The following is a 19,818-nucleotide window of genomic DNA, read 5'->3' on the forward strand; positions in this document are numbered from 1 at the left end:
TACTGATAAGTTTCACCAGGCTGACAGAGCAGAGTTTTTTGATCATCTGAATATAGAATGTTAAATCTGAAATTCGAAAATCCATACAAATTGTCTTCTAAATATCTATCCATAAGTTTTCTGATGGTTTTTGGTCAATCAACGTGTAACGTGTAAAATCACTTTAGTCCATGAGCAATGACAGTGGCTGAAGGTGATGTATATAGAATTATAATCCAATTAATGAATGACTTCCCAAAACCAAACCTCTCTAATGTGGAAAACAGGAATTTTCATTCGACCCCATCTAATGTTTTTCTGCGTCGTAAGTGACTATGATGGCTTTTGCATTTTGAATTGAAAAATAACACATTAAGTTAAACAGTCTGTGCGAATTGGTGGATGCTAGTCTACCTTTAATAAAACTGGTTTGATCTGGGTGTATTTCCAGTATTGATAATCATCAGAAATGCATGTCGACTTTGAAGGATCAAGTGAAATCATGTGATTTTGAAGGATCAAAATTCTATTTTGCCATCAAATTAGGAAATTACATTTTAAAATATATAAGAATAGAGAGCAATCATTTTACATTTCACTGTATTTTACTGTATTTTAACAAATCAAATCATCCTTGGTGAAAATTAGAGACTTTTTTTCAAAATCTACACAGAAAAGGGTAATTTTTTTCACAATAAAGTCATGTTATTACAATATTATACTATTGTTTCCATCTTGTGGCTAAAATGTTTACAGATTGGCCCATTCACGTTTTAGTTTGTGGTAATCAATGTTGTCACAAATGCTATCCATTGAACTTTACTTGTATTGAATTGAATTCTTAACAAGTATTTCCTGCCTGTAGAAATGTCACTCCACCAAGCTGTGAGAAAGAGTCAAAGGGGCAACCCCGGGGTTGACCAAACATAAGGCAGGCTGACCAGATCCCAACAGAGAATGTGTAACACAATACCTGCGAGCATGCAGCAGGATGCTTTGAACTTGATTTAGTACCCAGGTCACAAGCGACTTGGTTTGCCTCTCTGCAGGTTGGAGCCAGAACCCTGGGGAAGCCAATCCCTTAAGTCAGTGCTTGATGTCATCCTCCACGTTATGACAAAGATACGTGAGATTAACTAACAAGGTGCCCTGTAGAGATCACTCAGACCTTAGATATAGAACTTACTAATATTAATAGTCCCTTTTAGGCTGGCTTATATATGTAACAAAATCAGACTCTCAACATTACCAAACTGCAGTCAAAATTCCAATGTCATTGCAGGATTTTTGGGAAACGACATCAAAGGTCTGTTGAGAATAAGAAACAGAACCACCCTGTGCGCCGATCACAACAAAACATGCTCTTTTTCCTCTGAACTGATTCATGTTAAAGATTTTCAGTTCTTACTTCCTGCTCTTGCATTTGTTGCTTTGGAGTGATTTCATCGAATCGATCTCTTGCCCAATAGTTTACTGTACATTCAGTTAACATAGATTCAAACCTGTACACAAAATTTTTGTTCCGTAATAACAAATGTCTTTATTGTCTGGACAACAGAGTTTCATAAATGCCAGGACAAGTTGTCACAGGTGCTTTATATGTTTTGTAATGTTATTGATTAATTAAAATTTTGTTGGCCACAAGAGTTTCATATGTTAATTTTTACATATGAACGTGTAAAACATGTACAACTCTTTTGTGCTTCTGTTTAAATTTAGCTGAAAAATAAATTGGAATTAGTCTCAACTAACACAAAGTGTAAAAATATGGCTCACTATTGTGGCTTTTTCTTTTGTTTTGTATCCAATGTATGCGACTTTAAGAAATAGACCTAGCCTTAAAAATATTCAGAAGAATAAATGTTGCAAAAAGCGCCAATCTTATTTTCCAACATATCTTGTTTTTGTACTTTTGTCTTTCGCAAAATTTTGAAAGTTCTTACTGTTATTATCGAATCTCATGTTATGGACTGACATCAGATGGACTGAAATGTGACACCTTTGAATCATATATGAATTATAATAACAGTCATCCTGCTGGGAAATGAACTGAAAGTTAAGTGAGATTGAGTCATCTTCATCAGAACCTATGCTGACGAATGGTCTGATTCTCTCTGTACAACCACAGCATCAGGAAAAAACCAGTCACTTAAAACTTTTAAATATCAAACTGAGTTTTATATATCTAAATGCTAAGAAATCCTATTCATTTTTTAAAAGTATATTGTGAGAGATTATTTTACCCATGACATGCTGCAACTTCTAATGGTCAATTAGATATGGCACTTTGCTTCACACATTTATGCAACCAACCTTTGGAGAAAAAGACTTTATGATGTTTAAAATTCTGAGATAAAACTATTACCAACATGCAAATTTAAAAAATATTTGCAGCCTATAAAATCACCATTATATGATTTTTATGTTTAAAGTTAAGACTTACCTAAAGCAATGTCAGATATCACTTTTTTTTTTACACAAAACTGACATGAAGGTATGTTAACGAGGCCAGATAAGACTCATAAAAAATACAGCCATCACTTTTTGATTGATATTTTATTTTTATTAGCGTCTTTTAGATTTGAAGATAGTTTCATGTTGCTTGAGCTTTAGATAAGAATACAAAGCTCTTTTTACCTAATTTCAAAATAAAACCATGAAATATGAAACGATTAGCATTTTTTTTTGCCAAAACATGATTAGGATGTAGAGGTTAAATGATAATGACCCTCCTGTTTTAACCTCAAGGCTGTTGTTAGCCCCAGTTACGCTTCCTGACAAGTGGAGGAAGGAAAAGAGGAATCATTGTAATGCCCAAGAAACAACACATCACTTATCTTCCTCATGTAGTGGTGAAAATAGGCCTGTGTTTGAGAGCTCCGGTGGGCTGCAGGTTAATGACTCTGTGAAGCTTGGTAGCTGTTCAGGAGCCGACCCCATAGGAGGGCGAGTGGGGGGTGTCATTAGGGTGATCGGCCCTGGGCCGGAGAAAGTGACGTAGGCCGCTTGACTGCTAAGAGCATCAGTCACACACTGTCGAATTCTCAGTGCATGAAAGATTCCTTAGTACTGAACATTTGATGCTAAAAGACCATGAGGTCTTTAATGACAAGCCAATCATAATAGTTCACTTTTTGCACTACTAAATGATTCTGGAAAAGTGTATTAATTTGAAATCTATGGATATTAACGAAGTGCTCTGTGGAAGCTTTAAGATGTCTGAAAGCACTTGGGATTATTTAACAGGGTCGTCAGAAAATTGGCTATTGTAATGAGTCCGTCTCATTCATGAAAGCTGACGTTCAGTTCTCTTTTCGTTTTGCCTGACAATAGCCTACTTTCATGCCAGAGCCGCAAGTTGTATTATGCATAGCAGTATTTTTTTCTATATAGTCACTAGATATTCTCCTTCATAACAGGTTGGATCCAGATGGGGGATTTTACTGCCAAACAGAAGAACAAAAGCGTTTCCCGGAGCAATATGGTGTTAAGTGATACAACATGAACCGCTTATTTCATTTTCTGAATCTTTGTCTTTGGGATGTGTTTTGTTTAGCATGAACAAAATGTAGTCACTTAAGTACCGATTGACTGAAAAACCAATAGCGGATTGACAGAACTTGAGTAAATCAATAATATACTATATAATATGCAATAATATATTCACCCTCATGCCATGGAACACATGGAGATCAGAAAAATGTTACATTTTAAATGTTTCGTTCATACAATGAAATTCAGGGGTCCAAAGGTTAAGTCTAATTAAGTCTAATCATTTTATTTTTATTTTTTTGATGCTGCTGATATTTAAAAATGTCACCATATTTAAACTCAAAATGCTGTAGAAACGATTTATTTAGGAATTGCTAGTAAATTTAAGTAAAGTAAAATTACAATGCAAATAACACATTGAATTAAACAATAAATTATAAGTACAGAGACTTGAAATAATATTTTCTTGTAAAACATGTTCAGTAATCTTCGAAAAATCATTTTTACAGTGTACATGAGCTGATCAATGCTTTGATCAAACTTTTCTGGACCCCATTGACATACACTGTACACTGTATGAACAGAAATTACTGAGACATTCTTCAAATCTCTCTCTCTCTCTCTCTCTCTCTCGAGTGTGTGTGTTTGTGACAGAAGAAAAAATTAATAAACATATATATATATATATATATATATATATATATATGTGTGTGTGTGTGTGTGTGTGTGTGTGTGTGTGCATATATATATATATATATACAGTAAATATATAGTTTGGAAAGGCATGGGGTTAATAAAATGTTCATTTTTAAGAAAACTTCTCCTTAAGTCATTAAATTAAATGTATTTGGTAAATATATATATATATATATATATATATATATAATTACAGGATTATTTAAATGATTGTAGCTTAAAATCATATTTTAGGTTCAGTCATACTAGATGTATTTCTTGAGCCCGTTTACGGATCAACTTTTTCTTATTCTTTTTCAGACGAGCATCCAGTAAACATTACTAAACATTAACTGGAAAGTTTGAAAGCAGGACAAAAACCGCATTAACTTCCACGCTCTATGTTTATCCGTCCTGCAAAAGACAAGTCTATTTATGGACAAGCAGATTGCACAAATAAACACTACTCTAGATGTGAAAACTCTGCCTTTATTATCCATGAAACACCACAATGGATTTGTGTACTTCTCGTGCAGCGTTCTGATTGCCTGTTTATTTTCACAGCAGCCCTCCTGAGCCAATGGATGCTGGGCCAACCACCGTGAGGTGCCAAGTCTCTCCAGCCATTTCCTGTGTGTGACATCATTGTGTATCCCCTATCGGCAGCATGATGCGTGTCTTGTCTGCTCCCTGGGTGGCGTGCGCTAAGTATTCCGTAAACATGGGGGTTCGTTGCTCTCTTTGTTGAATGAGTTTGAAAGGGGACTTTTGATGCTCTGTCACTCTTAATGCAACACTTGCACCACTAAGCCTAATGCAACCAAACTGTAATTTAACTACCATCAGGCTGCAACAATTGATCTTTTCAAAAAGCTAAAAGATGACAGCTTGCACTGTGATACTGAGAGTTTTTCCCAAAATTTCATTCTCTCATTTTAGACTATGTATAGGCCATTTTGTGATGAAAAAGACAAAGCAATAATGTGCAATGAAGATACATAAAATTCTAACAGCTATTATCATTTACAAACTAGTAGTTAGGTTTTAGATATTATATTTAGCTACTGTATTACATATTTCGACTTCTTTTACAGCAGATGCTGTTTAATTCTTAGGTTAACGTTTTCAACTTTTTTTCAACATTTATTAAATTGACAACCAACATGTTTGATTGCTTTCATGATTCATTATCAGATTTCTTAAATTGTTATAGCAGTATATTGCAATTGAATTGTGTCATCAATATCATAACTCTCTTTGTTCGGATAGGAAATCGGATGTTAAGGGGTTTTAAGGTGTAGGCCTATACAATATCTGTTTTATATAACCTTAGCTCTACCCAGGAACAAGGCTTGACCTTAGCGTAACTGTAACCCTGCACCATCTCCAGAGTATAACCGCTTAATGCTACCCTCTACAGTAATGTCCCTGTGTCTAAAGAGCCCAAGCGTTTCATGTAGAAACTAAAGCATGTCAGATGGTTTTTCAAAAGCACTTTTATTTTTGAAATACAAGCATAATATACACAAATGTTTGATCTTAAAAAAAAAAAATTTGAAAGATGAAAATTCATTATTGTGACAATCATGTTGCTGATCATGAGTTGACACTCATTTTAAAATCACAACATTGAATGTTAAAATCATAGAAATATAAAATGGCTTGCAATACCGAAAATCGAGGGACTAAACTTTTACATCTGGGAATAATTATTTTAAAAATCTGAAGAAAAAAAAAGGTATAGGCAACCATGTTTCTGCACTGCCCACTTCCGCTAAATCACAATCCACACATGCACACAATCTTTATTTGTAACCTATAGAAGGCAGAGTAGGCTACTCTACTGAAAGATGAATAGGCCTGTTATTGGCGCATCCAGTAAACAATCTTTTCGAGGGCTTTTCCGTGTGATTTTAAAACAGTTGCAGCGACTTCTGCAAGTTGCACCTGTTTCCAGGAGCAGAAGATCTGCTTGTCGTTTTAGTGGAAAATAATTTTCCTTCATAAAGTGAATTGCCAGCAGTTGTTGAGCTGTAGCCTAAGCGAGCCAGCTGTGTAAATTAACAAGTGCTCGCGTTGACTTCACTAACCCCCCAACAAAAAGGTTCGTTTGACTTTTTATGTGTTTCAGACAAATTATTAAAGCCTATATTTTAAAAATGATTTTGGTCATGTTTAGTACACGCGACAAAGAAACTCAATTCAAACACTTAATATATTTTTAAGAACTCTGGCAACCCACGAAAACAATCGTATTGTTTTTTTCCCGAGTAATTAAGAGCCGAAATGCCACATTAATAAATGACCTAAGGGACCTGAAAGATATGTATATAGTATAAAAAAAATACCAGACAAAATAATTCTGCATAAAACTGGTTTAGGGAAGCTGTTCAAACGGAGTTAACACTGACATCAGAGCAGCTTTACGAGTCAAAAATCATTACCAGGTCAAAATAAAAGTAAGCTTTGATTAAATGCGACACTTTCAGAATTACCTGAAACGTTAAATGTCACAATATTACCGTTTAAACTATAGGTTTTATTATTAAATTTAGTTTCTGACCTAGACTACAAGTAGCTAGGCCACGCACTCATTCCGGTTTCGACAGAACGTAAAAACAAACAAACGTTAAACAGATGCACAATGATGTCGGAAAAGCAGCACCATCATGTACAGTACCTGTAAGAACAGCAATTCTACACGGTTTTCTTTATTAGGGAAACTCCCACGGGCGTTCTTCTCGACATTGGATCCTACGGGCCGTGATTTAGAGCAAAAAGCTTAAATTCACCGTATAAACCTCGAGTCTCCGAGGACAACCAGCGTCACTCCACGCGCTCTATTCCGTCAAGAAAAGCCAACGAACATTTGTTTCTTAGATTTTCAGTATAGTCTATTTAAAGGCGGACCTCAACATCTGAACATCTGTTCAATTCACGTGACTCTAAAATGCTAACATCTGTTCAAAATAAGTTTCGTTCGTGTGCCTCTAACATCCATCTGCCAAATGCCTTACAAGTGGAAATGAGCTCAAACTTTGGTCCAGTTTTCTCCTGAAGTTCACAGGGATCTTTATGACGTTTAAGTTAAAATAAAAGTGTTTGCTATTATTTAAACCAAATATTAGAGCAACTGGAAAAGTTGTCCACAATGAATTATTCGTTAAAAACTTGATGCAATATGTTTGTATGTCTCTCGCGGGGATTTTTATTTAGGTTAACATTAGCCTACAGTCGCTCAGCATTCAGTCCAGCTTCATCCACCCCACCTTCCCATGTCCTGCTGGAGGCAGCTTCAATTTCATAGACATCTGGGAATTCCGCACATGCCTCAAAACCCAATTACACACCTTCAAACGTGCACGTGCTTTTATTTCAAATATTCCATGATTCTAAAATACTTTCCCAGACTTCATATAAAATCAAACGCATCTGACAGTATATACTACATTATGCTTAAATGGCAATAACGTAGCAAAATATCCTACAGGCCTTTCGCAGTCATAGCAAGACAAAAAACAAATTTTAGACTTTTGTTACTATAAATTAAAAAATAATTAATTAACTGGATATAGCTACTTACATTGAAAGGCACTTATTTTTTATTAAATGAATGAAACTGGGCAATAGCAAAACAAACAAAACTGAGCAGCTCTGTCTTTTTCCCCTGCACACAGTATTTTTGGAGCAGCCTCTGGATATAAGTCCATTGCAGTCCCCAGGGATTTGACCCCGTGACGCACGTGTGTATTTAGAAAGCTTTAGCTGAATGAAAACGATGATATTTAGTGCAACTGTAAAAAAAAGACTTTACAATTTTGGAGTACATGCCATGAATACAAACCTATTTTCTTTTCCGCTTCCTTTATTTTCCTTGCATGAACTGAACTGAGAGTAGCCTACTGTTGAACCTATACGTCCATAACTCCGTCAAACAACTAAAACAGACATCGGAATTAGCCAGACCTATCGGAATAAAATTTGATAATCCGTCAGAATCTTATACAATTGTTAAAGACTATTTTAAATTATGCAGTTTCATCTATAATGCGTTCTAACGTGATAATAATGCACCGTTTTATCTTATACTCTCCATATTCATACTGTGTTGTATGAATTAAAACATAGTCTGTATTGGACTAGTTAGGCTATATATATATATATATATATATATATATATATATATATATAATTTTTTTTTACTAAAAGTAATAAAACAATGGTTTTCTTGCTTAGCTCAAAATGTAAAGTTTTTATTTTTCAACTTTATTGAACGTATTTTTGTCTCTGATTTCCTGCCTATGTCAACCAACTCGTGTAATTATTATTATTTTTTAAATATAGGCTAACTATTAAAATCATTCTTCATAATAAGACTAAACGAGTGGTAATAACGTGTAGTTAGGCCTACTGTTTTCCCTTCTAAATCTTTCAGTTTTTCCAAGACCGTACGAATGAAGTGAATACATTTTGATACTAACATATAAAAAGTTCTCATCTTTATTACAGAAATATACATGTATTTACAAAAGTAGCAAAAAAAATGCATTTCGACACAGGATAGGCCTACATTTGCCTTCATTTGAAAAAGGGTGTCATCAATAAATAAATAGAATTGTACTAAAACTTTGCCTTTTGCACAGGATTCGAACTAGAGGCTTCATTCCCCATCTTCTCATCGACAGTCCTTGTGATGCAATTTCACTTTCTCCAAGAAAGCTATGCACAACTGAGTCTTAAAAAAAAAAAAAAATAGAAAAACATGCATATGCACACATTTCCAACATTCGTCGTCAATAATAACACTCGCGAGGACGTCCATATGCAGCGCACGCGCAACAATTCGCTGTCCGTGGCCTTCTCTCGATATTAGCCATGACCTCTGTTGGAACATTTGCAGTTTTCCCCAAGATTATGGAGGAATCTAGCATTGTGTCGGCGCATTGGTCTTCGAGTTTTCCCAGCTCTTGGCTTTCACCTGCGAATAACAGCATGATTTAGGCGGGACAATGTTTGCTATAGGAAAAACATTATTTACAGTGACCTGTTTGTTTTGAGGGGGGGGGGGGGGGGGGGTCATTGTAATCGATTGTGGAAAAAATGTACTACAGTAGGCCGTGCTGGTAAACAATTCAGTTGCGTTACATGCAAAAGCTGTTTAACAGCTCCCCGACTTTTTATAGACTTGAGCTACATTTCGACCAGACTAGATTATTTATTTAGCGTTATTGCTATCTACAGAGAAAGGCAGTGTGTAAAAATAAAGCCATGCAGATAGTAAACAAATCCAGACGATCTGAAATACATGCAACAGTTGTTGGCTTTCCAACTTGTGACCAAACGCGTAAAATGAAGTCAATGTTTTAAGAGATCTTACGCAGTTGTTAACAACATCATTACAGACGAGGGATATTGTGAAAGCGTACCATTTGAAAACAAAAAAAGTTTCCCTGCACACTAGTGAGATGCAGACATGGACCATGCGCCCTCCATCCTCCAAACTGAGAACGCGTAGCTCAAACGCTCGTGAGCAACATAACTACAACTTGCCATCTTGGAGTCCAGCTCGTCACTCTGTAGAACCTGACAGAGAAAATCGATGTACCTGGAGGCGAGTTTTAGCGTCTGAATTTTGCTCAGTTTGTCGGAGGGTAAAGTGGGGATGATTTTGCGCAAAGCCGCAAACGCTTCGTTGAGGGACTGCGTCCTCTGCCTCTCGCGCACGTTCGCCATCACGCGCTGCGTCTGCAGCTCCTCAAAAGACTGAGGGCTGTTGCTGCTATTGCTAGACTTTTTCCCCCTTTTCCCAAGGGTCGAGCTATCGGAATCCTCCCCGTTTTTCCTGCTCGAGCGTCTTTTCCTTCCGCACCTCTTCGGTGGCCTGTCGGGCTCTCCGTCGCTGTTGCTGAGGCTGTCCACGGGAGACACGGGGGAGCTGGAGGAGTCTCGCGCGGGCTCTTCGGGCATCTCGTTCAAGTCTGCTGAAAGCGCGTGCGATCCAAGACGTTATTCCCTCGTGAGGGTGAAATACAATTCCAAGTGTGCGTTGCTTGTTCTCGGAGAAATAACTAGGTATCCGGGATTCCAAGTAACTTTGAGTTGGGTTGAAGGAAAAAGTTGGGGAGCTCTTATAGTCTGCTAAAGTGTTTGTGAGAAGAGAGACGATTGGCCAAGAAGGCTTAAGACGCGAGAAGGAGGGTGGGGGAAACTTTTCTTTTAAACTAGAGATATTTTCCTTGACAAGTCTGACAGTTCTTTGGTGAGCAGAAAAATAGCGTTTGCACGCTCAAATAAATGAAAGGATTCGTTGTGCTTTTATTAGATTTTAAAACAACGTTCAGTCAGTCAGTGCGTTTTGGAATCAGCTCGGCATTTCCTTTGTAATAATAACTTACTTAATTCGGTTATTGGTTGTTTCATCACACGAACGTATTCTTTTACGAACGAATGAACACATTTGGTCTCTGAAACGACCCCCCCCCCCCCCCATAAATAAATAAATTAAAAGAGCCACAGAGAAACACTATGTCCAAAAATATTTAATAACATGCCTGAATATAGTCTGCCAGGTTCAGCTTGATTTGTGTTTAGAAATCACTTATAAATTATACATGCAGAAGTATGTTTGAAAATATCAGATCTTAGTCGATATAATATTTTAGGATTCAAATAAGTGGTTTTTGGACTCAGTAATTTACATGAATCTCGATTGTGACAGCCCTTCACTTGCAAGAACCATTTGAAACCCAAACCAAGGCATACAACCTAAACACGTCAAGCGAAAATGATCAGAGTCTATGTACTTTTAACACATCAATAAAATACAGTCCACTGTGACTCTGCACAGATTTCTAATTGTATGGTTTTGTTTATATAAAGGGAACTGATAAACGTTCTCCACCAGGGGTCGTGATATTCTGGTCGTTCATTCCAAATTCGTAATCCTAGAGTTACAAGTGCTTGAATTTAACTGGCAGTGGACTAAACCAGATAACAACACTTGAATTAACCATCAGAAATCGAAGACTGGGAGGTATCCAATACAACAGTTTACACTTTTCCCATTTCACCTGAGAATAATTTCAATTCATCACATTTTAAAGGCAGAATCTCAAGACAAAGTAGAAAACAAAATCTCCCATTTCCATCCTGGGATGCTTCATGTTTTTATCCAGGGACAACATTACAGAGTACAACACACTATAGGCTATCTGAAGGTCTTTGAGCAACCAGCAGATAACCCTATAACACTTGGGCTGTAGCCCTACCAAGGGAACATCAATTATCTTGGTAATGTCCAATATTCACTTCTTGCATAATTTAAGGTTGTTGCACAATTTGTACAGCTAGGGCGGGGGGCTGATAAACATGTTAGGGGATTTTGGTTCGGCTCAGTCCAATGTTTGTGCAGCCCAGTTTTAACTCCTTGGGTCTCTTAAAAGACAGATCCTGGATTCCCATTATACATCTAACACCACACACGTGGCATATAATCGATTTCCCTGTGCAGGACTGCTGAGTGAGTGAGGATTTTGACTCGCACTAAGTATGTGATGATGATTCACGCTCTGACTCAAATATCGAGAAGTCCAAGAATCTGATATTTTACAGCTCCTCCCGCTGCACAGAGTGCAAGGACAGATCCAGCACTGCTCTAAAGCTAGAGCACATCATGAGGGCTCCAATAACTGCATTATAACTTATTAACTTCACTGTATAAGGAACAGTCTTGTCTCTTTGGGCCTTCACTCCTGTCAAGTGGTGAAACAAGCCAGCGATGTTTTACTGTATGCCTTAGTAGATTGACTATTCACATATTCACTACTACCTCATCAGCAACCGTTCTAGAAGGGGAGGCAAAATATTGAAGGCTCATTAGCAGGTTCTGCTTGTGCATATCTCTTTCTCTGGATTTCCTTGCAATTTGTTTTACCATCTTACATTGTATGATACACTTGGAAGGATAAACAGGCCTAAATTCTGAGCAATAGACTGCTGGATATAAGAGATAGATAGATACCATATAGGATAATAAAATCGAAGACATACAAATCAAAATAAAGTCAGTGGGGACAAATACTATTTTCATCATTTTTTCCTTTTTTTTTCAGGTACTGGAGAACTGTTTGCTGGAGGGGGTTAGAAGTTTATTCTCATTAGATTCAGGACCTCAAATGAACTAACGTCATGACGAGAGGCAGACTCCAGACATCATATCGGCTCCTGATAGGACCTGTCTGGCCCACAAAAGAGAAAGGATATGGGTGAAGATTAGAGAGGTGAGGATGAATATAGGCAGATCTAGCCTGTCTGGATCTGAGGACTGGACTATGAATGAGTGCTTTCAGTGAGGACGGCTGTGCTGGTCTGGATGTGGCTGGATGAGCAGCAGAGAAGTGGCACATGGTGGTTGTGAGTTTGCATTCTTCTTGGTGGGCTAATGAGACATGAGCCAACCAAGCAAACATCACTCATAGACAGAGCTTTTTAAAATACAATGTATAACATTAAATGTTCACAATGTCAGGATGAAAAAGAGGCCAAGAGTGAAAAGAAGCCAAGTGTTTTTAGTATGATACATATATCCTGCACACCTTTGGAATCACCAGCACTACAACAAAAACATAATTTTAAAATAGATGTACTGCAAAATTTTCTCTGTACTTGCACACTTGACTCAGATTTTGGGGTTTTGTCTGGTCTTCAGAAATCTGTGTGTTAGTAAAAATCAGGCCTAAAATCAAGTAGTGCAAACCCAGCATTACTAGTAAAAGTTAGTCACTTATGGTAGCTTATGCTAACAGCAATCAGATGGCTTTCATATAATTGTTTCGAAAATGTGTAGTGTGTTGCATTAATTGTTTTATTAATTTCATGTTTTATGTACTTTATTTTCCAACTTATTACTCATTGATACTGACTGGTTGTTCATAAACATGTTCATTATCAACTTGTAGTAGAGTTTTTTGTAATAAATGATATCTTCATACAGTAAAATCATTATATAGCATGAGATGTATTGCATAAATTGTAGACATATTGTATACACCATATCCACATAAAGCATTGTTTACACAGTAAAGTCATTTAAAGTTATTTCCCTTTTTATCAGTGCTAAAGTTTAGCATTTATTTAATGAAATTGCAGTAAAACTGATTAAATTATACAATAAATCTGTTAGAGGTCCATGATCTCCTTATGTTTTTAGATTAGACACTGTTCCATTGTTTTAATGTTCCTGGGGACGCAGAGTCGCTCCATACCAGTCCAAATCATTACTCAGTATGTCTTGCCAGACCACCTACACCTACACACACACACACACACACACACACACACATGACACACACAATGCATTTAATAACATAGTTCAATGATTCTGCGTTTCCTGACACACACACACACACACACAATGCATTTAATAACATAGTTCAATGATTCTGCGTTTCCTGATAGCATAGTTCCAAGAAACATTTGCAAACAACACCTCGACCTGAGATTAGAAGTACAGTTTATTTTTAGTATAAGCAAGCTAGCATATAGTACATTCTATATCTTTAAAAATTTTAAATTTATATGTTTTTTTGTGTATTAATAATCAGGGTTATTGTGGAAGAGTCTGCATGTCCATAAATGCATAAGGAAAACATGGAGAATGATGTAAGAGGGATCAATAATAGTGAAGTACCCAGCTAACAATTATAGGTTCCTGAAATGTTCTTTAGTTCCCAAAAAATAACCAAACGGGAACATCAGGTGAACTTTCTGTGTTTGCTGAGTAGTTCTCAGATGCCATGTTTCATATTTCAGAGAATGAACCAAATATACTGTATAGTCTATAGGAGGATACCTATTACATATTGCAAGTAAATGTCATTTAAAAAAAATTGATGGAGTTCTGTTATTTCCAGTAGTAGAACTACAATCCTTTCACATGAATTATGATTTAGTTAAGCATTTACGATAATCATATTGTTGACGGCCGTTGTGATCATGCTACTACAGTCTCAGGAAAGAGTCGCAACTAGTTAATTTCTCCAACAGTGCATCGTACTATTGCAGTTCAGCACCCTTGGGCTGTACCTATGAATCTTAGTTATCAGCATTCTTGACTATCTGTTTGAGCTTGAGTTATATTACTGCATGTGTGTTTGTTGGTGTGTGTGCGATGACAGTCGGGGTCACCTAGAGTGCTACAGCTGTGTGTGGGGATGAATATGGGACGTTGGGGTAACAGGCAGAGGTTGGGGGTTGTAGGCTGAGGGAGCGCGAGCAGGGGAGGGGACGGGCGTCCCGTGCCAAAAACAACAGAGGAAGGGGACGGATGCGTCAGAGAGATTGTGTTTGGGGTCAAGCACTGGTTGTCTGAGGTATTAAAATTTGTGTGACCCTTTCGTTTCAAGTGGGGTACTTAGAGCCACAGACGTCTGAATATTTTAGGTTTTGTCAGCTTCAAGGCCTCGCATTACACCGACAATCAATTCTTCAGAGGTTTTTACAAGCAAGAGATCTCCAAAAATGCGTGGGAGCAACAACAATATCTCTCCTCTTGTCTGCACCATCACAATTTTTCCATCACACCAACTGTTCAGTGCACCTACAGGCGTAGTTTTCCCAGGAAACTTCTCCCGCCTGTCAGTACGCAATCAATGCTGAACAGTGCTTTTCTTGGAACCATCTGCAGACAGCCACAGTTTCTTTATTATGCACTGGCAGAAATGTGTGGTGAAAACTCACTTTAGCCCAAAGAGTAATCTGAATTCATGATATTGGGCTGAATATCGTGTTACCTCTCAGAGCTTCTGGCGGCTTGTTTTTTTAACTTTAATAAAGTGACTTAACAGCACGACTATGAAGTTCTCATCTCAGCCAGTTTGAGTTGCTCAAAGAAGACAGACAGACAGACGGACAGAGTGATGAAGACAGACAGTGTGAGTGGGAGAGTTTGTGAGACAGGCAAACAGAGTCAAATAGATCATGGAAGGCAGAGCGTGAGAGTGAGACGAACAGCTTGAGAGATACAGCCGGTGAGCGAGAGGAACAGGCAGCGAGAGAGAGAAAGTCCACAAGGAAAGAGGTGCAAAGTGAGCAGTGAGAACTCCGCCACCCTTCAGCCCTTCCCTGCAGGACACTGAAAGCTACACCCCTCCTGAGTGATCTCCAGGCCACGGTTCCTGGAAACGCCACTTTGAACTTATAGACACTTTCTCCTGAGAAATGTAGGGTTCCGCTGAGATGGGGCTCAATAAAAGGAGAAAATTTAAATGCTACTACAGCCACTGTAGAAGAGCGTTTGTACACGGCGATACTGTATATTTTAACCAAGGGAAGGAGAATCATCAAGCGCAAGTCTATAGATTTGTCACAGTTACTTAAATGTGAAATCACTTGGCCTTAAGCAAATTTACAAAAATGCATCTTATCTTTTAATTAATTGATTAATTAATAAATTTTACTAATTAAAAGTAAGTGACATGTATATATCTACTCTATTTTTTATTTTATTTTTTCAAAGGAGAAGGGTCATTATGTCACTAGGCCAAGATAAGGAACTGGGCCTTATGAGGACTGAAACTATAGTTGTTGGCATTGATTTTGTGGTTGTGTTTAGTGTGCATATGCTGTTTTGTGTTTAATTATGGTGTTTTATGTGAAATTTCCATCACATAATTGAACTACATATTTTAGTTTTGCAAGTATTTCAGAAAACAAAGTAAAAAAAAAAAAAAATCTAATTCTCACCATTAACAAACTGTTATCTATGACTTTTGCCCTCAATAAACTTCTAATTTGCTGCTTATTAATATTGAGGTAGTTGTTATGTTTTGGCATTTGGTAGGATTAGGGATGGAGGATATGATCATGCAAAATATGTGCTTTATAAGCACTAATAACCAGCCAATATGTTAATAATGGACATGCTAATAACTAATAGTTAGAATTGTAACCATTCTTTCAGTAGACAGTGGATTTGGTGATGCCTTTGCCAGAAACAAAATAAACAAGAAAAAAAAGTGTCTCTTGGAGATACTACAAGTTGTAAATATTTTCATTCTTTGATAACTGTATATGTATGATTCAGGCTTTTTTATTGTTGTCTAAGTGAGTCATTCAGCCTCTCCCATAGTTCACCACTAAACAAAAGACCCTGGTGTACTGTGCTGAGAGTCAGTCGTCTCCTGAACAGACAAACAGCGACCCGCCGTCACCTCTCTAATGTCCAGCAGATGGCTGTTATAGGCGTGAACTGCAGGTGCACATACAAATACCTGCTTTAACACACACACATATAGATGGACACAAGCCCACATTTTTTGTACTTAAAGGAACAGTTCATTAATCAAAGCTAGGTAGATTGCTTATAATTTAGAATCAGTAATGGATTACAATTTGTATGACAAAAATTGTTAAAAATAGTTAGTAACGTAATCCATAACATTTTGGGTAATCAGATGACTTTTTAATTACTTTTATTTAAATTCTTAATAATTATAATTTAAATAATTAAATTATTTAATTTCACTTTTGACCAAACTTGTTTATCAAATTGATCTAAGTAGGACAACAATATTTATGTACCATATTGATATAAAAATACAAAAAGTAAGAAAATATATTAAATTTGTCGTGAATAACAACATGAAGTGCTTTAAACATCAAGTTAAAAAAAATGGAGTTTGTAAAAGAACCACAGGGGTTTCGTGAGTTTAATGAAAATTTAATAATTAAAAAATGAAAAATTAAATCAGAATAAGAATCATAAATATAAACACTAAAAAGATTTAAAGGGATACTCCACTATTTTTGAAAATAGGCCAATTTTACCGTTTTCAAATCCATTCAGCCGATCTCCGGGTCTGGCGGTAGCACTTTTAGCTTAGCTTAGCATAGATCATTGAATCTGATTAGACCGTTACCATCTAGCTCAAAAATGACCTAAGAGTTTCAAAATTTTTCCTATTTAAAACTCTCATTCCGGTGTAATAATCAAGGAACTTTGCTGCCGTACCATTGGTGCAGCTGGCACAATGATATTACGCAATGCCTGAAAATAGTTCCCAGCTAACTTCCAACGGTAGCCTATTTTTAGGTGGTGCATAATATCATTGCGCCTGCTTCACCCATGGTACTGCAGCAAAGTTCCTTGAGATGCTAACGGTCTAATCAGATTCAATGATCTATGTGTAACCTCTAGGGGGCCTCGTTGGATAAATCAACCAACAATCTGAATTTTAGATGTTCACAAGCAGGCTATCCCAATAAAGGGAAATAAAAGGAGAGAGAGAGGGACTGGAGTAATATAAAAATATAAACGATTTATTTTATTTTCCTCAAATTAGACACACTTGAAAAATAACAAACATTAGGCCTCTGGTCAACAAATTCAGGGACGGGTACAACAAAGTGCAAAATCAAGATGTTTAAATGAATAACAAATTCAGCAAAAACTCAAATCAACAAACACAGAGTAAATAAGGCACATCACAAAATCACATGCATAGAAAAACAAAAATAATAATTTTACACTCAACAACCCAGTGACCACACAACAAAATTGTTATCCCCCCCCCCCCCCCGCCCCCAGAATATTGCACCAGCCCAATGGCCAAAGAAGAAAACATGAAACATACAACACACACAGGGGAAGGCTGATGGGCAACACAGTGGGCCTCCCTCCCACACACACACACACACGACTGAATACTAAAAACAGGGCACAGGAAAAACAGTGGTCAAGATGGCATATGACGGTCCTTCTGTATGAACACAGACCGCAGCGTCGAGCCATGAGCTTGTTTACTGTAATACTATCGCAATCGCTTTATTCCGTCTGGTTTTTTACTCATACATTCCCAGGCCAACATTCTCAGCACGACAAACAGCACTCGGCAAACTTGTAGTGGTCATACTCTAAACCAGTGATTTTCATTGAAACACGCAAATGCAATCCGTAGCCGGTAGGGGCTCGTGAAGATGGCACTGAATAACTGCACAAACACCAGGTCAAGATTGACTTGTAAAACCAACCAAGAGTCCAAGGAACCAAGATCTGTAGCAAAACACCAACTAAAGAAACCGCCCGCTAGCTGGATTTAAATGTGCAGCGCCATAACGCCCACCACCTGATTCAATCAAGGTGCAATTCCCGCTGCCTACATCCTACCCCCCTGATTCAATCAAGGTGCAATTCCCGCTGCCTACATCCTACCCGCTACATTCACCCACCCTTAAATGTCACCATCCCGGTGACTAGGGCAAGGGTCAAACCCAAGGCCTAAAACCAGCGCTATGAGAGGAGATGGTTAGAGCACTTTCTGCCGAGGCCACAGGTGGTCTTCTTACAGTCGTGCATGGGAGATTGTGAGGATTGGGATGGCGGCCTGCATTTGTTCTAACAGTTCTCCTTGAAACGAGGGATTTGCCAGATGTTAATACTTCCCCTTCAACACCCAAAGAGTCACGTATTAAATGTTGAGGTGTAGTCTGCCCCTGCTGTTTGAGAGCTAGAGGCTGCAACCCTCCAAACTCAGTGGAAGGTATTTATCGTCTTACAGGAGGTGCATCAATTGCCACCAATAATCCAAAATCATCACCTTCATCCATACTGCCATCGACATCATCCCCTATGAAATTTGTCATGCTTACATTAAGCATCTCACCCCCAGATACAAAATGTAGTGGACCTGGGTAAGTTGGGAGGGGGCACAGTTCTTTCCGGTTAATATTCTTCTCAGGACCTAACTGATCTCTTGGCCTAATTTTATAAAGTGTACCAACCTCATCAAGGCACCTCACAATCTCATACACCACATTTCCCCAATGATCACTAATCTTGTGCCGTCCATGCGGGTGGCTACGACGATACACCAGTGTACCAGGGGGCAGGAGTGGCAAAGGAGCCAAATGATTCTTTGCTCGTTGTTGAGCGGCTGCCTCCAAATGAGCTCGGGCCTGGCTATAGATTGCAGAGAGATGCTTCTGGTGTTCTTGAACCCACTCGGCAGTAGTAGAGTCTGATGGAATATCAATTGTGCCCAACAAGGAATAAAGTGGAAGAGTGGACTTATGCCAAAACATCAGTTCATACGGAGAAAACCCCGTAGACTGATGGACTGTGGTGTTATAAGCAAACAAAACCTGTGGCAGATGGTAAGGCCACCGTCTCTTCCTTTCGGGAGGTAGTGTACGAAGCAAATCATGCAATGTGCGATTAAATCGCTCACATTGACCATTGCCCTCTGGATGATATGGGCTAGTGTGGGATTCACAAATTCCATTCACTCTGCACAACTGTTGGAACAGCTCACCTTCAAAATTTTGTCCTTGATCGGTATGGATACGTAGTGGAACACCATAAGTTTGAACCCACTGCTCTGTCAAGACTCGAGCTACCGTTGACGACTTCTGGTCTGTCCTGGATATGCCTGTGCAAATTTAGAGAACACATCAGTGACAACCAAAAGATTCTCTTTCCCATCACTAGAGTTGCCTTGGCCACCACACACCGCCGACATTCACGGCACCACCGGTCGACATCCTTCCGCATAAAAAGCCAATAGCATCGCTGGCGGACAAGACTAGCTGTTCGATCTACCCCCTGGTGGCCATGATCATCATGCAAGGCTGTGAGCACTTCTGTCTGAAGAGCCTGCGGCAACAGTAGCTGCAAGA

General features: G+C 38.1%; 1 protein-coding gene and 1 long non-coding RNA gene across 3 annotated transcripts in view; one reads left to right on the plus strand and one right to left on the minus strand.

Moving 5' to 3' along the window:
* The window catches only part of LOC132157710 (uncharacterized), a 42,528-nt gene that overhangs the window by 15,762 nt on the left and 6,948 nt on the right, over positions 1–19,818 (plus strand). The window contains exon 2 of the long non-coding RNA XR_009437596.1: positions 12,258–12,425. This is a non-coding gene — a long non-coding RNA (uncharacterized LOC132157710). The remainder of the gene's footprint in view (positions 1–12,257; positions 12,426–19,818) is intronic.
* Positions 8,632–10,297, minus strand: twist1b (twist family bHLH transcription factor 1b). 2 transcript variants are annotated; one of them, XM_059567500.1, is made up of 2 exons: positions 9,752–10,297; positions 8,632–9,124 (listed from the first exon to the last, which is right to left on the minus strand). In XM_059567500.1, the coding sequence occupies exons 1-2, from the start codon at positions 10,111–10,113 to the stop codon at positions 9,121–9,123; spliced, it is 366 nt and encodes a 121-aa protein (XP_059423483.1). In that variant the 5' UTR covers positions 10,114–10,297; the 3' UTR covers positions 8,632–9,120. The 2 variants fall into 2 exon arrangements, with proteins under 2 accessions (XP_059423483.1, XP_059423482.1); XM_059567499.1 differs by having other exon boundaries at positions 9,573–10,296.

The sequence above is a fragment of the Carassius carassius genome, chromosome 15, assembly GCF_963082965.1.
Source record: "Carassius carassius chromosome 15, fCarCar2.1, whole genome shotgun sequence".
NCBI lineage: Eukaryota > Metazoa > Chordata > Actinopteri > Cypriniformes > Cyprinidae > Carassius > Carassius carassius.

Coding starts and splice junctions, on each gene's coding strand:
- twist1b (XM_059567499.1), bottom strand. CDS start 10,113: ATGCCCGAAGAGCCCGCGCGAGACTCCTCCAGCTCCCCCGTGTCTCCC.